Source organism: Aedes aegypti, chromosome 1, assembly GCF_002204515.2.
Source record: "Aedes aegypti strain LVP_AGWG chromosome 1, AaegL5.0 Primary Assembly, whole genome shotgun sequence".
NCBI lineage: Eukaryota > Metazoa > Arthropoda > Insecta > Diptera > Culicidae > Aedes > Aedes aegypti.
In genome coordinates, this window is record NC_035107.1 from 27,898,280 (window position 1) to 27,915,251 (window position 16,972).

At 37.4% G+C, this 16,972-nt stretch overlaps 1 protein-coding gene across 2 annotated transcripts in view; it reads right to left on the bottom strand.

Moving 5' to 3' along the window:
- Positions 1-16,972, bottom strand: part of LOC5573727 (gamma-aminobutyric acid receptor subunit beta-like) — a 151,159-nt gene that overhangs the window by 33,041 nt on the left and 101,146 nt on the right. For both annotated transcript variants that reach the window (XM_021839245.1, XM_021839244.1), the window contains exon 3: positions 6,991-7,094. In XM_021839245.1, coding sequence (XP_021694937.1) covers positions 6,991-7,094 — 104 coding nt within the window. The remainder of the gene's footprint in view (positions 1-6,990; positions 7,095-16,972) is intronic.

The following is a 16,972-nucleotide window of genomic DNA, read 5'->3' on the forward strand; positions in this document are numbered from 1 at the left end:
ATGAAACGTCGCCAATAGCTGCGCTTCTTCGCTTTAATAAGATTTTTCAGTCTTTTTTCGAGCTTCGAGTACTCTAAATAAAGTTCTGAGGTACCATATCTACGAAAAGCTTTAAAGGCATTAGATTTTTCTCGATACAACTGAGTGCATTCATCATCCCAACCAGGTGTGGCTGGTCGTCTTTTGAAGGATGCACTTGGAACTCGTTGCTTTTGGGATTCTAATGCACTTTTATAAATCAATTCTGTTAGGAATCGATACTCATCCAACGGTGGGAGAGTGTTGAATGATTCGATACCAAAAGTTACCGCTGATGCAAATTTTTGCCAATCGATATTCCTAGTGAGGTCAAAAGGAACCTGAATTGACTGTTCTGACCTTTCAACATTATTTCTGATAGAAGTTATTATGGGCAAGTGATCACTACCATGGGGGTCATCGATCACCTTCCACATGCAATCGAATGATAGTGAACTTGATCCCAAAGACAGGTCAAGACGGCTTTCTTTGCCGTCGGATGAAATACGTGTCACTTCACCTGTGTTCAAAATGTTCAAGTTGAAATCGTCGCATAAGTCATAGAAAATAGCCGCTCTATAATCGTCATAAGATTCGCCCCATCCAGTACCATGTGAGTTCATATCACCCAGTATTAAAACTGGAGATGAAAGCATGGAGACTGCATTCCAAAGATGACGGCGGTTTATTGAAACTCTTGGAGGAATATAAACAGAAGCTACGCAAAGATCTTTACCCTTTACGTTTATTTGGCAAGCAACGATTTCTATGCCTGGATGAGTCGGGATGGGGATTTTGTAGAATGAATGGCACTTTTTGATCCCTAAAAGCACACCCCCGTAATTATCATCTCGATCCTGGCGTATAATGTTAAAATCGTAGAAGTTAAGATCATCTTCAGAAGAAAGCCATGTTTCACAGAGTGCAAATATATCACAATCGGAATTGTGAAGCAAAAATTTAAATGTGTCTAATTTAGGTTTTAGACTATGACAGTTCCACTGTAGCACAGTGATCATATCTTGTACCTCACTTGATGAATTAGCCATCGAAAGATATGATCGAAGCAAGGAGGGGCCACGAGATAGTCAATTCCCTGAGATATTCTTCTATAGCGGGGAGAAAAAGGTCGAGTATGCCTCTGAATGAGTCTGAAACTCCGAGAGCATTACATATGCGATCCACAAGGGCCGTAAAAGTTATCAGTCCTCGCTTAGCCCGGGGGGTTTTCGAGGAAGAGCGAGGGACTTCAGTAGCATTTCTTTTGCTTTCTTGTCTAGAGCTTCTTTTCGAAGTGTATTTTATCTGTGGAGGCGGGGGCGGCAGATCTTTGCTGCAACATGGAACGGAAGCATCAAAGACCTGTTTCTTCGGGATTTTCAAATTTGCCCCACCTCCTTTGGAATTAGGCAAACTTCTGAGGGAAGATTTCAATACCTTACGGCGCAGTCCCGGAGAAGATGGAGACTTCCTTTTTCCGGGTGCGTGTACCTCCGAAGAATCTCCCCCATCGGTTTCGTCGTCGTTCGCTTCATCGGAAGACAACTCTTGAAAAGAGTTACCAACTGGGATGGCTGATGAAGACTCTTTTGCAGGCGGATTTAAAGCTTTCACCATTTCCGCATACGTCTTCTTGGAGCGCTTCACAATGGAGCGACTCTCATTTCGAATGCGCCTTTTGTATGCCGGGCATTTCTGCAAGTCATGAAGATCCTCACGACAGTAGCTGCATTTTTCAGCTTCCTGTGTGCAATCATCTTCCAAGTGAGCTTGGTTGCATTTGCCACAACGGGGCTTGTTGTCGCAAAAGCTAGCACTATGACCAAGCTGCTTGCAGTTGGTACAATTGAATACCTTCGGCACGTAAAGACGCACTGGGTAAAAAACACTATCGATGCAAACAAATTTTGGGAGGACGGAACCAGGGAAAGTCACTCGAAACGAGGCTGACGGTGAAAACACTTTCTTATTTCCTTCCATGGAAGCTGATTGTAATTGTTTACAATCCAGTATAGCCACATCAGGAATGGACCGGTTCTCAAAAACGCCTTTGCCTGTCTTAATGTCTTCACAGGTCAGACTCGCGTCGATAATTTTCCCTTCCACCTCAACCTCTCTGGCCAAAATATACACATAATATTCCACAGTAAAAGCCTCATGCTGAGCAATCTCATTCGCTGCTTTGTAACTAGGTGCAGTTACACGCAGCTTGGATTGCTTCACTTGGTGAATAACGGTCCCAGGATATTTACGCGTCAGCTCTCTAGAAATCGAGAGCACATTCAAAATCTTGTTTTTGCGCCGGAAATAGACAACCCAAGGCCCAGCCGAAGACGGTTGATAAAACCGCGTTCGAGCAACGAGATCTTTAGGAGGCGTATCGCCTCCATCCGAATCGTCCATGCGGGATAAAAATCAACCACAACCAAATAAGAAAAAAAAACAAAAAAAAAATATATGCAGAAAAAAATAACCTATCAGTGGACTATTTTGTACACACTTCCCCTGTACGGGCAAAAACAAAAATACTAAATACTAATAAAAAAAAAAAACGAGAAAAAAACTTAACCAATTAGTGGGCTATTTTGTACACGCCTCCCCTATACGAGCAAAACTTGCACCGGGAGAGAGACAGAAGTGAAGCGAAAAACAACCTTGAACTCAACGCTATTTGTTCGGAGATGCGAAAGCAATTCTATAGATGTATACAATAGATACTTATCCGTTCCCGTTCGATAACCGCACAGCAGCTGGTCTTCTACACTGTAGGTAGGGAGAAAAAACGTATCGCCGTTCTCACTGCTGATTTATACGGGGGAACCAATCACCGGGGGATGAAGGTGACAATGTTTTATTGTGGCACGATACCAGTTGACCCTTGTCAATCTGGTTCGCTTCCTTCACGATGCGCGGTTTAAAGCACTACGGTACAATACTGCACTGGTAAAAACCACACGGGCGGTGGAAGAAAAACCCAAAAAACTACCGACTGCCAAAAACTGAACTGGCTTGTTCAAGCGCACAGCAAGGAATGAAATCATGATTGTTAGTTCTGTTTAAATTTGTAAAATACATTTAGAACATTGCACACAACACACTAAAAACTGCTGCAGGGGAAACTTTCGAGGAGTTGTCGCGAGTTGACGAAAGGACTGTGAGAAATAGAGATGAAAAAGGGAAGGGAAAGGGTAGGCTACTGGGGGAAATAGAAAGCTGGCTCGGTCTTTTTCTTGTAGTGAACGCCAAAGCTATAAGACGTTCAATTTCAGCTAAAGCTGTTAAAAAAGCTAAAGTTAAACTTTAAGGAAATACCACCAGTGGTACAAAATATCCAGAATTACGCCGTAAAATACGTGATAAGTGAATCAGCAGGTGAATTCCGGCGCACATTTTCTTCGAAGAGAAGAAATTTTCTTCCATAATCCACCAGCAAGAAAATTTTCTTTTCTTCGAAGAAAATACGCGCCGGAATTCGCCTACAGGTATGCTATTTCAATAATAAGAAATAATTAGCAATCAATAAACCCAGTAGCCCATAAACCTAACCCCAAACCTACCCTAACCCTTTTATGCCATTAGGACCCAATAGTGCTTTGCACGAACGTTTTGAGGCGCCCAGCCCAAATTAGAAGCAGATACCGCCGAAGACACCGGATAATACACCCGATTGGTTGACGTTCCTTCCCGATCGGGCTAATAGGACTCCGAATTCCGCACATTCAGCGCAATCTCCCACCCCATTGTCGGTCGAAGGCCATTCCCGACAGGAGTATAACCTTTGAGGACCCGACATCTCGAACGAGTGGAGCAGCCACGTGCCGCCTAGTTCGAGATAGGCTACGTGAACACCTCGCCTCCATACTGCCTCCCAAAAGCGACCGACCGACCCTAGCAGCAGCAGCAGTAAGCGCCGGCCGGCCATCCCATCGCCTAACACCCACACAGCCCACACAGATCTTGTGAGTAACACCCAAATAAACTAGTAAAAAGCATTTAGAGTGTTGCCTTTTATTGAGCCTTTGATTAGCCTTTCCTATAGCCGATCCTGAGAGCAAAAAGCTCACGCTCTAGCTTGCCGATAATCAGGTCTTGCTGAGGGGACATCCTACTCCCAAGTAACACCCTTGCCAATTACATTGACGGAGCTCCCAAACAACCCGTGGGAATACGTTTCTATTATTATTATTATTATTATTATGCTTTATTAGAGACACTTTACCACATATCTGAGTGGCATTCGTGTCTGATACGTTTCTATGGATTTTGCTTCATGTTCGGATACAATGAATTGGAAAGCATTAGTGCTTACAGATAACTATTCCAGGTTTCTAGTAGCATTACCATAGAAAAGACAGACACTGAAGCTGTCAAACGGATCTTACGTCGTATTTTTAATACTTATCATGCACCTAAAACCCTAAAAGCTGATAATGGGCCACCATTTAACAGCTTGGATTTGCAAACCTGGTTAAGAGATGTTTAGGGCATTAAACTGATTCGTACTACACCACTTAATCCGACTGAAAATAGCCTTGTAGAGCGAAGTATGCAAGGAATCAACAAAGTAGCAACCATAACCCGGCTTAAAAAGCAAAATTGGAAGGATTCCCTTGCCGACTATGTTGCCGCTTATAACTCTTGGCCTCACAATGTAACTAAAGTTTCTCCCGCCGAATTGATGTTGGGAAGGGCAGTGAGGAGCCTGTTACCCAACGTCAAAGCCGATGCTGTGCAGTCACTAGATAGAGAGCTACGTGATCGTGATCGAATTGCTAAATTTGATCGTAACGCAAGGGAAGATAAGAAGCGTGGTGCACATCTAAATGAAACTCAGGTTGGAGATATGGTATTGGTTATGTAGCAGAAAAAGGATAAAGCGGACACAATTTATAAGAACGTGATACATAAAGTGATCAAGATTTCTGGTGCCGGGAGGGCTACGGTAAAAGATATGACGACTGATAAAGAGTACGACCGTAATATCAAAATGTTGAAGAAGTTTCGGGCTCTACCTCCGCAAGAAACATACGGATCGATAAACCTTGAGGATCAACATGAGTCGCAAGTATCGAAGGACATGCTTACTCCAACATTGGCGCAACCTTCAAGACAGGATTCGGACAACCCGGAATCGAGTCCCAAGAGACGAAGCTTGAGAGACATAAGACGACCAAAGCGTTATCTTAATATGTGCGAGGAATCCCGTGAATCATCGGAGTAAAACAGTTTACATTTCTTATTAAAGGGAGGATGTGGTATCCTTGGTCCAGGAGTGAACATGACTAGATTACAAATGTATATGTGAACTAAAAAGAGGTTGAATAAAGACTATTTGGAAGTGGAGAGCTAATGGGTTTTCAGTCTGTGTGAGCGGTCTGAAGATGGAGGTTATTTAAAATACCACAGTCACCGCCAGGAGAATTAGATTGACCTCAGTGACCACGCTTGGAGCAAACCACTGAAATCCGAAACAAAAAACGACCTAACAACTGATGGACGTCAGACTTCATACACACACTCGGTCTCCCAGTAGATGACACCACCGACATTGCACTGTCACAATTAAAAATCGCACACTTGACACAAGAACCAGGACCCTGACCTAACTCAATGACGACGACATCGCGTGATTTGATGCCAATGGGGATTGGGATTTCGGAAGAGGAGGAGGAAGTGTTTCCATTTTGATTGGTTTGCGGTTTTTGGCAGCGACATACACTTGAAAATTGCCTCGCAGTCGAGTAGCTAGCTGGATAATTAGTGTTAGAAGCTTCAGGAAAATATGGTTACATCAACTTAAATGAATTAAACCACCACTACACGTGTCTTTTGGTCTAGTAATTGCCGCGTGAAATCCGTTTGGAGTTCTCAAATCACTGTCAATGATTATAAAACCCGGCAGAACCGGATCGAATTTGTACATTTTGTTTTAATCTTTCATGCATGGTTGCTCGAGATCCGCTTTTCCAGATTGTAGCTCCGTGCAAGTGCAGCGATATTCAAATTTAATTGGAAAAGTTCCGCCCGCTGCACGCTCGATGGGAGGCACGGTGGTTTAGTCTAGAACGAATGCCGGCCTAAATTACAAACTCTCATTTAAATGGTAAATATTAATTAACTCATAACGCGTGGAAGAGATGGACAAATTATGGGTGAATTGTGAAAAGAATCCACGTGCTCAGGTGAGATTCGAACCCACTACTCATGTATGCTAGACGAGAGCTTTGCCCAATAACTCGGAAGGTAACAAGTTTCGAATTATGACCACGGGCATTTGCGGGCTACTATTAACTTATGATACTTTTTCAACAAATAGGGTAAACGCTCCCTTAGTGAAAGTAACTCCAATGGTGGATATCCATGAAGCTATGTAATACAGTTATTTCCCTACAAAATATTGCATCTTTGCACCTTTAGTGGAGCAACAGTACTCATAGTGAAGGGTCCCACTAGAAATCAATGGATTTTCCATTAAACGAACCATACTAAAAACATACCTTCACTAAAGTAATAGTGTTCCTATTATTGGTGCAAGGATTTTCACAGGAAAATTTTATAAAAAAAAATCATGATTTTCATACATTTAAAAGATAGAAGGATTGAAATTCTATGGACCGGCACGTTGAAATCACATATTTCATTATTTTATCAGCATATCAGCTGTCCACTTATAGAGTTGTATAAAATTCAGAATCCAGTAAATATGTTTCAAACTTTGGATTCAAACCACATAAGTGTAAAGGAGCATGAGAATAATATTACCATTCGGAGGAAACTACATCGATTTTTCAGATTTTAACCACCTTCGAGCCACTGCACTGCGGGATGACGGGAAAGCGAGATTCCCTCGCCTTCGTAGCAGTTGTTCGACTATAATTGGAGTATAGGTACGAGCCGTTGCACTCTAAATGAATAATGAACCCACACAGTTTTTTGAATCAGCTTTCGGTGAATGGGAAAGGATATACTTACCGCCAAAGTTTGGCCGCAACCGAATGTCGTAACCTTCCAATATCCTAGAAATAGTTTGGGTGACGTTCTCCAGTCGTCCGGCTGCCATCGATTTCGAGTGTCCACTGGAAATTGAAATGAATGGGAGATTTTACTCAAACTGGCCGATAGTAGTAGGGGATATAGTATATGCTATAATTCAATGTCTCAAACAATTAAGAGTGTGAATGTAATTAAATTTTAATCAATTTGTTTTCAATATCCTGCGTCCTGGGAAAAATTAAGAAAAAAAATGATTTTAACTCACTAGGATGCTGATACCAATGGTTGTAATGTACTAGTAGATTGGACTATGAAATAACACGTATGTTTTTCGATAAAAACTACATGTGCTATTTTTTTGTGGATAGATCGCCTCTAGTTTAACCTATTTGCCAGATTTCAGCTTTTTGTCACATCAAATGACTATTTGATTTTCTTTAAAAAAATTTCTACCTTGCACCAATAGTTGCCGTTGTGTTCCAGTAGTGGATCAACTGATGGAAGCAGTACTTGAAATAGATGTATAAAAATGACGTAAAATCCCAGAGATGATGTTTATATACCATTTGAAAGTTTTTCGTTGCTTTTTCAAGGGAAAAATGTATAACATATGTAAACAGAAGAAATGCGAAAATTGTTTGAACGTGAATTTTGCATACACAAGCATTATTGTTATTGTTTTTGTTAATGAATGTGATATCTTTTTGATGTAGTGTATTATAATGTAACTTTGCTATGTACAATCATTTTTATCAAAGTTTTTACTAACCTAAATAATGTACTAAAGCAATAAAGTTCAAAAGTTTTGTTCTCTAAAAGTAAGAAAAGCGTTTTATCGTTGTATACTCTGGTGATAAACTTTCGATCTACGAAAATCTCGCTTAAATGTTGAAAATACATATAGTTGGTTTAATATCAGAGGATTTGTTAGCTTTTATTTTGAGTTTAATCATATATTTCAATTTCTGCTCAAACATCTTTACTTGACATCTTCAAATAGATTCATGCATAAAAAACTACATGTCATAGCCTTCAATTTTGATTTACAGACAAAAAAGTTAAGGAAATACGTTTTTGGTGTGGTTTTCTAGGTAAAACAAATTTTGAGTGTTATCGGAAATTAATTTTTTTGCTCAAACATGTTCATTTGACTTTCACAATCAATTTGACGTCGAAAAAACTATAAGCCATCGCTTTGAATTTTGAATTACAGGCAAAGGAGTCCAAAAAATAGGGTTTTCCGTAATATTTTGAGTGAAAGAAATTTTAAGTGTTATCAAACATTTAAATTTCTGCTCATATATGTTTACTACGCTCACACAAGCAAATTAATGTCGAAAAACCTGTATGTCATCGCTTGAAATTTTGTTTTATCGTTGAGTTTATGAAAAAATGCGTTTAAAAAAAAAAATAGGAAGTGCCTTTTGCTTAATAACTTTGAGTAGACGCATCTATTTCAAAAACCCAAAAAGGACCATCAATCTTGAACAGTGTCCGGTTCTAATGCTGACGAAAATTGGATATCACTTCGAAAACGACAGAGATAAAGTTGTACTTCCAACGTTTTTTGGACCCTTGATAGTTGGACTAAGTTTTCACCCCCTTGGTAGAAGAAGAGTTAAACATGATATGACGATGGTCGTATTTTATGGGCCATACTGTACCTATTTCTAGACTAGATTCTAATTTGTTTGCAAACCGTAGTTGTATGTGCGCATCTATTCAATGTGACAGGTTTGAATTAGTTGAAGAGTGTTTCAATATGTACGTTTAACTTGAATCTGGTTGGTTTATATTGAGTTTAACAAGCTACTGACGAGAAAGAAAAATGGTTCACCGTAATACGTAAAAATAGACTCAGATGGGTGAGCTCGTTTTATGCTATAACTACAAACGATTTTTTCACAACCTTCATCAGGATAAGGAGTGTATCGAAAAGTAGTCGCAAACATTCACTTTATTGAAACAATATCACCGCATCATAATTTTTAAATACATTGTAAAGTATTTCTGATCAAAAAAATGTTTGTAGGTTCAACCCAATATTTTTGAGACTGTTTTGAATGTTTGCGGCTACTTTTCGATACGCTCCTTACATCCAAAAAGTATCTCATATAATTTTCTGCGATACTGTCAAGATTATAAAAAAATGCTATTAAGAACGACATAACTCCTCAAATTAGCTCTCTCAAAATTCATGCTTAATTTAAAAGATCAGAAGTATTTTTGAATCAGTCCTTTAAAATTGTTTTAGTATTTCCTTGACCAGGACTAGCCGATTTTATTAGTTACAGTGGGATTCCGTTTTTGGCATGCTCCGTTTTTGGCATGCTCCGATTTTGGCACCCCCCGATTTTGGCAACATTTTTCAATACCATTAAAATTTGTAATTTTTTGTAAATATTATCGTGTTTGTTGCTTTAGTCATTTGAATAGCATGTCAACTCCACACCAATTACATTCCAGAGCTCCATTTTCGTCGATATTTTCCCAAATCTCACCAATTACTAAGGACTCGGGTACGCGCTTATTTATTTCAGAATGGTCATTGGTCGTACATTGACAACGTTTCATGAGACCAATAATCTCCACCAGTATCTCAACTAAAGACTAATTTTTTTCTTAGGCATTCATATCGAGTGACCAGCCCACTTGAGTCTGCCAATAGGTGATACAATAAAAAACACTTTTCTTCAAATTCGGAACAGCTTGTTTGAACAATGCACCAGCACCGACATAAGAGCAACAAAAAATCTATGACTCACACAGAGTTACAATCATAAATCTTGTCTCATCTTCTTGGCTCACTGTCTTTATTATTATGCATTTACATACATTGCGCATGTAAAAAAAACACCGCAATAATAGATACAAATATGTACAGCAAAATGTCGTGTATCATAACTTTTAATAATTTTCATTAAATAACATGACAAATGCGAGTACGGTCCAAACTACAATTTATTCTCAATAATATCATTGAAGCGTGCGATAACTACGGTGGTATTGGTGTGTATATTGATCTTTCTGTGTCAACTATTTAAAGCTACGTTCCCTCTTTTCTATAGCCTCTGTAAGACGTTAGATTTGTTAAGGATGATCCAGAATTCTGTACAAGATTGTTAATCAAGGATACGGGTCTCAACTACATCAATATGTTCCTTACGAGCTGAGTCTATGAGTTCCCTAACTGTACCCTGGAGAATCCTTAAGGAATTCTTGGATCTTGTGGGATTTTTCAGAAATTTTATCGAAATCATGAGGATATCTGCAGATTCCAAGTGGATACTGAGAGCTTCTTGAGGGATCCAAGAATTTATTCAAAATCTGGTAACTCCTAATAAACTCTAGGGCGTTCTGCAATTTTTAAGCGGGATAATGTGAATTTCAAGTAGTATTTTTAAAATTTATGTCGAAAGCTTGGGGAGTTGAAAAGGTTCCCAGAGGAATTTGAGGTGCGCTAGTGGTAGCCTAATAATAATAAACTTTAAATGTTTTTTTCATCGGAGAGCAAGAGAATTTTCAGCAACATCGCAGCGGAATTCCAAGATGTTTACTTCTAGAAAAATCCTGAGAACTTTATGCGAGATCCTACGGGTGCTTGGCAAGATGCTTTAGAGCTCAAGCGTTTTTTCTGTAGACCCCTTATGAGAACCTGAAGATTCCTTTAAGGTTCTTGAGGTTTCATAACAGGATGCTGTGCATTTCAGTTGATTTCATAAGGTAGGTGTCAAACATATATCAAGCTCAATTTAAAATTATTTCAAGTAAAAACTAAATTCTACAAATCACGAGTCACGTTTATGCATCATCTCATGTTTGTATTTGCCCTTTTGATTGCAGTCAGCCATTCAATATCAGAAACATAAGTTGAAGAAGCCATTCTAAACCGCCCGAATTTTTCAAATTTTACGTTGAAGTCCAAAGTTAAACTGATTTTAAATGATCATACAATGAGAAAAAAGCAAATGCCACTTTGCAATATTCAGCGCTTTTGATTCATAAATACGTCTTTGTAAGAAAACAATTTTTTTTTTCGTTTTCTCTCATAGTTTTAAGAAAATGTCCAGTTCTTGAATAAAGGTCACTTACGCGATTATTGGTTTTAAAAGGCCCCCTTATACAAAAATTATACTTGAAGCTTCTAAAAAATAATTGAAGACGTTGATGAGTAAAAACGCCACAAGAAAAACGTTTGCCAGATTTAACATTACGGGGCTATAGATTCATAGCATAGTATAATCCTTCGAAAAAATGATTCGAAGTGAACCTTTTCGAAGTCTCAACGCCTTATGATTCCATAAAAATGATGTATTAACATTGTAATGATGTTTTCAAAACTAATAATTGAAAAAAAAATTGATATATGGGTTCCAATTTTGGCACGGTTTCGTTTTTGGCAACTGAAAATTTAAACTTTGTTGCCAAAAACTGGTCGACTAAATGGTGAAATACTAAATTCGTGTTTCTTTTGTTTCTAGGTATTCTACTTAACAGCTCGAAGATTTATTTTGCACATATAAAGCTGTCTGGAATGTTTCACTGAAATGACCACTTAACTTGTTTGATTACTTTACAATGACATTTTGGCTTATTTGACATCAGAAATCATTTACTCGAAAAGGCGGATTTCATACAAAAAACGATACAAGTCAATTTCACAAGATATGAAAAAATTTCCCATATTTGAACTTTTTTACGGTTTTCGAAACGATGAAAAGTTAATTGAAAAATGGGGGTGGTTCAAAATGATGGATGGGGTATAATGCCATTTAGTATGGAGAACGAAGAGTCAGCAACCATGCTTCTCCATGTGTTTGCTCTGTGGCATGGAAACGCTTATTCGTTAATGAAATCATCGGAAAAGCTTACGACTTAGACAAAAAGTGAAAACTGTTGAATTTCACAGGGAAATTAGAGGAAAATCTATGAGTTATGTCCAAGGTTTGTAGCGGCAACTAAGCGGTTGTTAAACACATTTTTCATCGTTTGGCAAAGAATACAAATCGAAACGTTCTAGAAATGATCCAATGAGTCGAGACATTTTACTCCATCTGTGCGTATTGGGTCATGTTCCCCTAACTAAACCACGAAGCTCCTGGTTAAAACTAAAGATCATAAAGGGGAGAGAGGAGAGAATAAGATAATGTCATTGATTGCTCTGTTGAGCCGGTAATGATATCGGAATAAACTCTTAGTCAATTCTGGTATTTAGATACAATAATTGACCTATACATGGGTTCACTATTTGATATTTAGGCGGTGCCGTGTTATTTATGTGACCATGAAAACCAGTGAATTCGGCACCGCTCAAACGTCAAATTAGTGAACACGTGCATCGGTGACCATTATCCCACACGCCCCATTTCTGGACTTCTGGATTTTTTCTCCATAATTTTTATGTCTTTCAATTTTCCAATGCTACGATTACGAAAAATTTATTGAAGCCCAGATTTTCATCACAAATACCGCTTTTCATAGTGCCCACCTCAGCAAGAAACTCCGCTTATCCGTAGCCCGTAACCGAGCATTGGTGATTGTGTAATGCGATAAAGCACTCAAAATAGATCCTGAATAAAATACGAGTGCTTCAGCTATTCTTAAAATCGATCAGAGTAAAAACAAGAAGCATGTAGAAAGGTGCATGATTTTCTAAAAAAATCAATGGGAACATCTGGGTACAATTGGAAATCAATTTTCAATTTCTAAAACGTTGACAAACGCTTCGAAAATCTCAGCAATGTATGCTTTGAAATCGGACAAGCTTAAAATTGCTCTGCAAAAACTTTTATTCGAAGATCTCAATATATTTGATAAAGTTAGGAGAATAAGGTTGTAATAAATTATGCTCATCATATTTAAAAGTTTTGACAAATACATTCATATCACAAAATTCGAGCGGAATTTTTGACGCGTATATACCAAACGCAAAAATCGAAACTCGACCAGTGGATTACAACAAAATTGTATCAAAATTATAACAAGAATTGTTACAAATAACAAATCATGTTTCACTTTTGTTAAAAGCATGGCAACAAGTTTCTTTGTAGATGCTCCCAGAAGCATACCCGACTAAGGGTACATAACAAAATTATATCAGCATATGTTATTATGTTATAAATTTTTTTCGAACATAGGTTGTTACAAACTTGATGCAGGATGTTGTTAAAATAACTAAAATTATAACAAAAAGTGTATGAATAGTAACATAAACATAACAAAATGTGTTTTAATTCTATCAAAAACATATCAAACCAAGTTATAATGTTTGATACAAAGTATCAAAATTATAATACTGTTCGATATACGATAATATTGTATATTATTGAAATGCATAACTATCTATTTATGTTGTTATAAAGTTGTTAAAAATAAACAAAAAAATATCTTAAAGAGAAATAAAACACATTATGTTATATTTCTGTTTTATTATGTTCTATGGATAACGGAGCCTAACAAAATTATATCATAATATGATATGCATATCATATTCTGATAAAATTTTATTATATTTTTGTTACAAGCCCCTAGTCGGGTAACCTTCGAAAGTCTTGCTGTTTTATACCCATATTGAAGTGTTTTCGGACATATTTTGAATTGGTCACAACCCTCGGGGCACCTAGCATCTACTAAAGGGTGGTCATGCAAGCCGGTGATGCTGAAAATGCTTCGGGAAGCATCAATTTTGAAAATATTAAAGTTTGATGCCTATATTGATATGGTTCCAGATATGTTCCTAATTGGCAACTTGCTCTAGGGCACCTGGAACCTGCTATAGAGTGGTCATTGCATCTAATGTTTCGGTATATCATGTTTGGTGAGCTCCGGATAGCATATACATGATTGGAAACACGAACATGACTGACCAAATTTTCCGGAACCAGTTCTACGGAAATGGACATACAGTCGACTCTCCACATCTCGATGTTGCTTCGGTCCCTTCATTCTGCATACAATTTCTCCCTCCATATCTCGATATCCTCCTTATCTGGATATCTACATATCTCGATGTGTTCCTGTTGATTTCTTGTTCCCAATTTTCTCTATAGGGCTCTGCACTGTTTTGAATTTGCATTGGATTTTGACGTTTACTGGCCTTGTTGTTTACAAATTACAAGGTAGAGTGAAAGTGAGTGATAGATTTGTATGCAGATCCCTATATGTCGGTATGAACATAATCAAAGGTTACTAGATCAGATTTATGAGAATCAGAACAAACTGGAAACTCGAAATGACGTATTGGCTTGTTGATATGTGGAATAGCTGAAAAGAGCGTTCAAATTGCTTTAGAACTGATGAAATATCACTCAATTTTCAGAAACTTTCCTTACTTGTACCAATAGTTGCGGTAAAGTGTTCCTATAGTGGAGGATCCCGTAAGAAAACAACGGATACCGCAACTATAAGAACACAAATTAAAAATATACCGCAACTAAAGGAACAGTGTACCAATAGTGGATGTATTATATTTCACTGACATGCCGTGGATTACTGCGATGAAATCATGTTTCTCATTAAGTCAATGATCGTTACTTCCCGTTACAACAATAACATGTACATTAATTGCGCTTCTTGAATTAAGGCGGTTAAATGAAGTTCAATCGTGCTTAGTACATCAACTATTGGTACATCTACCCTAACGGAGTAATTTTCAATCAAGTGTTCATTAAACTATTGTGCTTTGTGTCGATCTCTCCCTATCTCGATGTGTGTGGTTCACAATAGATGTGGGCAAACGGGAGCGCCACCGAAGGTTGACGCTTCGCTTTTGACGTTACTGGAAGAGTGAGATGTTGGTTTGTTCGCTATGCCTACTAGATTGCCTGATTAATGATCGGGTGTCAACTTCACATTCTTTGGCTACTAGGATGCCGCTTAGAGTAATCAGAACGTCACTGTAAGCATAGGGTTGTAATACTGCAGATTCAATACTACACATCCTCCCTTTTCTCAGGATTTAAAATGCAAAAAAAATAAAAATAAAATTAGGCCCAATAAAAGAGCCGAAACGTCGGGCAAAGCAAAACATACCGTTTTGATTTTTTCCCATGACTGAGAAAGCCAAATAAACGTAGTTTAAATCTCAAACATCCCAGTCGAATTTATCTACAAAAATTAAACGTAATGTAAATGCTATCTGCATTATTTAAATTATTTCCAACAAACAATGTTCAACACACGATTGATCATCATCAAACAACCACCTTTTGAATGTATTAATATTTTTTTAAACACTGCGGTCACTTATTAATATGAATATTTTATTATGATTTATTGAAAAACTTCATCCACGTTTTTGGGAGATGTACTTTTTTAGGAGATGTAACTATGTGCACCAAATTTCTTTCTTTTTATATATGACATTTAATCAGATTTAGTTTTCTCTCCAATCGATATTTTGAATACTTAAAATATATATAGAAACTAAGCATAATACATAACAATATAACCTAAAGACAGTTGTTTCACCTACAACAGGTTTCAAGATAGTTTATTCTACTCCTATCAATTTGAACCGAAAAGTTTACTATGTTGCAGGTTATATATTTGATAGTATCTGTTAAATAATTTATTCAAATGACCAGAACGTTGTGTAACTAGTTTAAAATTTGTTAACATTTGAATAAACTAAATGGCTCGAAGTAAGCAGATGGACACAATCTCACTGTTCACTACTCAGAAAAAAAAATCTCGAGAATCTCAATGTAAAGTGAAATTAAAAGAAAACTACGCACGCAATAAGTGATCATTCAACTGCCGATAATCTAAGTAGTGGAGCAAAAAACAACTATTCTAGCAGTCAAACTAATCCATATGATGAAAATATATATCGGAGTATTGAGAGCAATTTTTGTTTCTTATAAACTCGACTTTTCTATCAGAAGATTTATATTAGCATTTCTTTAATTCCTTCAATTATAAGAAAAAAGTCAAATGGTCGATTTAAATAACAGTTTATAATAAATATTATCTACTTGTTTTCAACCGTGCTTTTCTTTTTTTCTTGTGACAATGATCATACCTTAATGAATGTTTGCCCTTTACTGGCATATACCAGATTTGCTAGTATATCCGAAACATAGTTTTGGGAACTTGCAATCAGAAGACACAGTGTGTTTGTATGACAAATTGAGACATGAATTTGCGAAAAAAATACGCGTTCTAGTGAGACTCAAACTCACGACTCCGTGTACGCTAGACCGGCGCTTTAACCAGCTAAGCTACAGAACACCTTATGATTCTGCGGAATAGAAAGCCAAACTGAATCCGTTCATAGTTCAGTACTCACTGTTCATAGTTAGCACTCTGATTCAGTTTGGCTTTCTATTCCGCAGAATCATAAGATGTTCTGTAGCTTAGTTGGTTAAAGCGCCGGTCTAGCGTACACGGAGTCGTGAGTTTGAGTCTCACTAGAACGCGTATTTTTTCACAAATTCATGTTTCAATTTGTCAAACAAACACATTGTGTCTTCTGATTGCAAGTTCCCAAAACTACAATGATCATACCGTGTTCAAAAAATAAACCTATCCAAGTAGGCTGCTTGCACGCACGGATACCTGTTGGGTGTTTTTCTTTTTTCACTATTAATATGTTCAAATAAAAATCTACAGCGACAAATTTCCAAATTTCCATCGTATTAATCTTTCGGAATTGTTAGAAAAAATCATCACAAAGTGGGTCAATATGTGGTGGTTGAAGATATCGTTAAGTATAAGTATAGGATTTCCGTGAAATGCACAATTCTTGGCGTTTTACTTTGAAACACAATAACAAAAACATTAAAATGTCATGTTTTGATTTAAAAAACAAATCAACAGATCATGGTTACCTCAGATTAGTAACACAAAATTGGGGAAGCACTTCTTTTTTTACTTACGAAAACCAGCACATGGACATTTCGATTCGTCGGCCATTGCCTACCCGGGGTTAGATTATTGACTATCAATACTCTCGTATAAT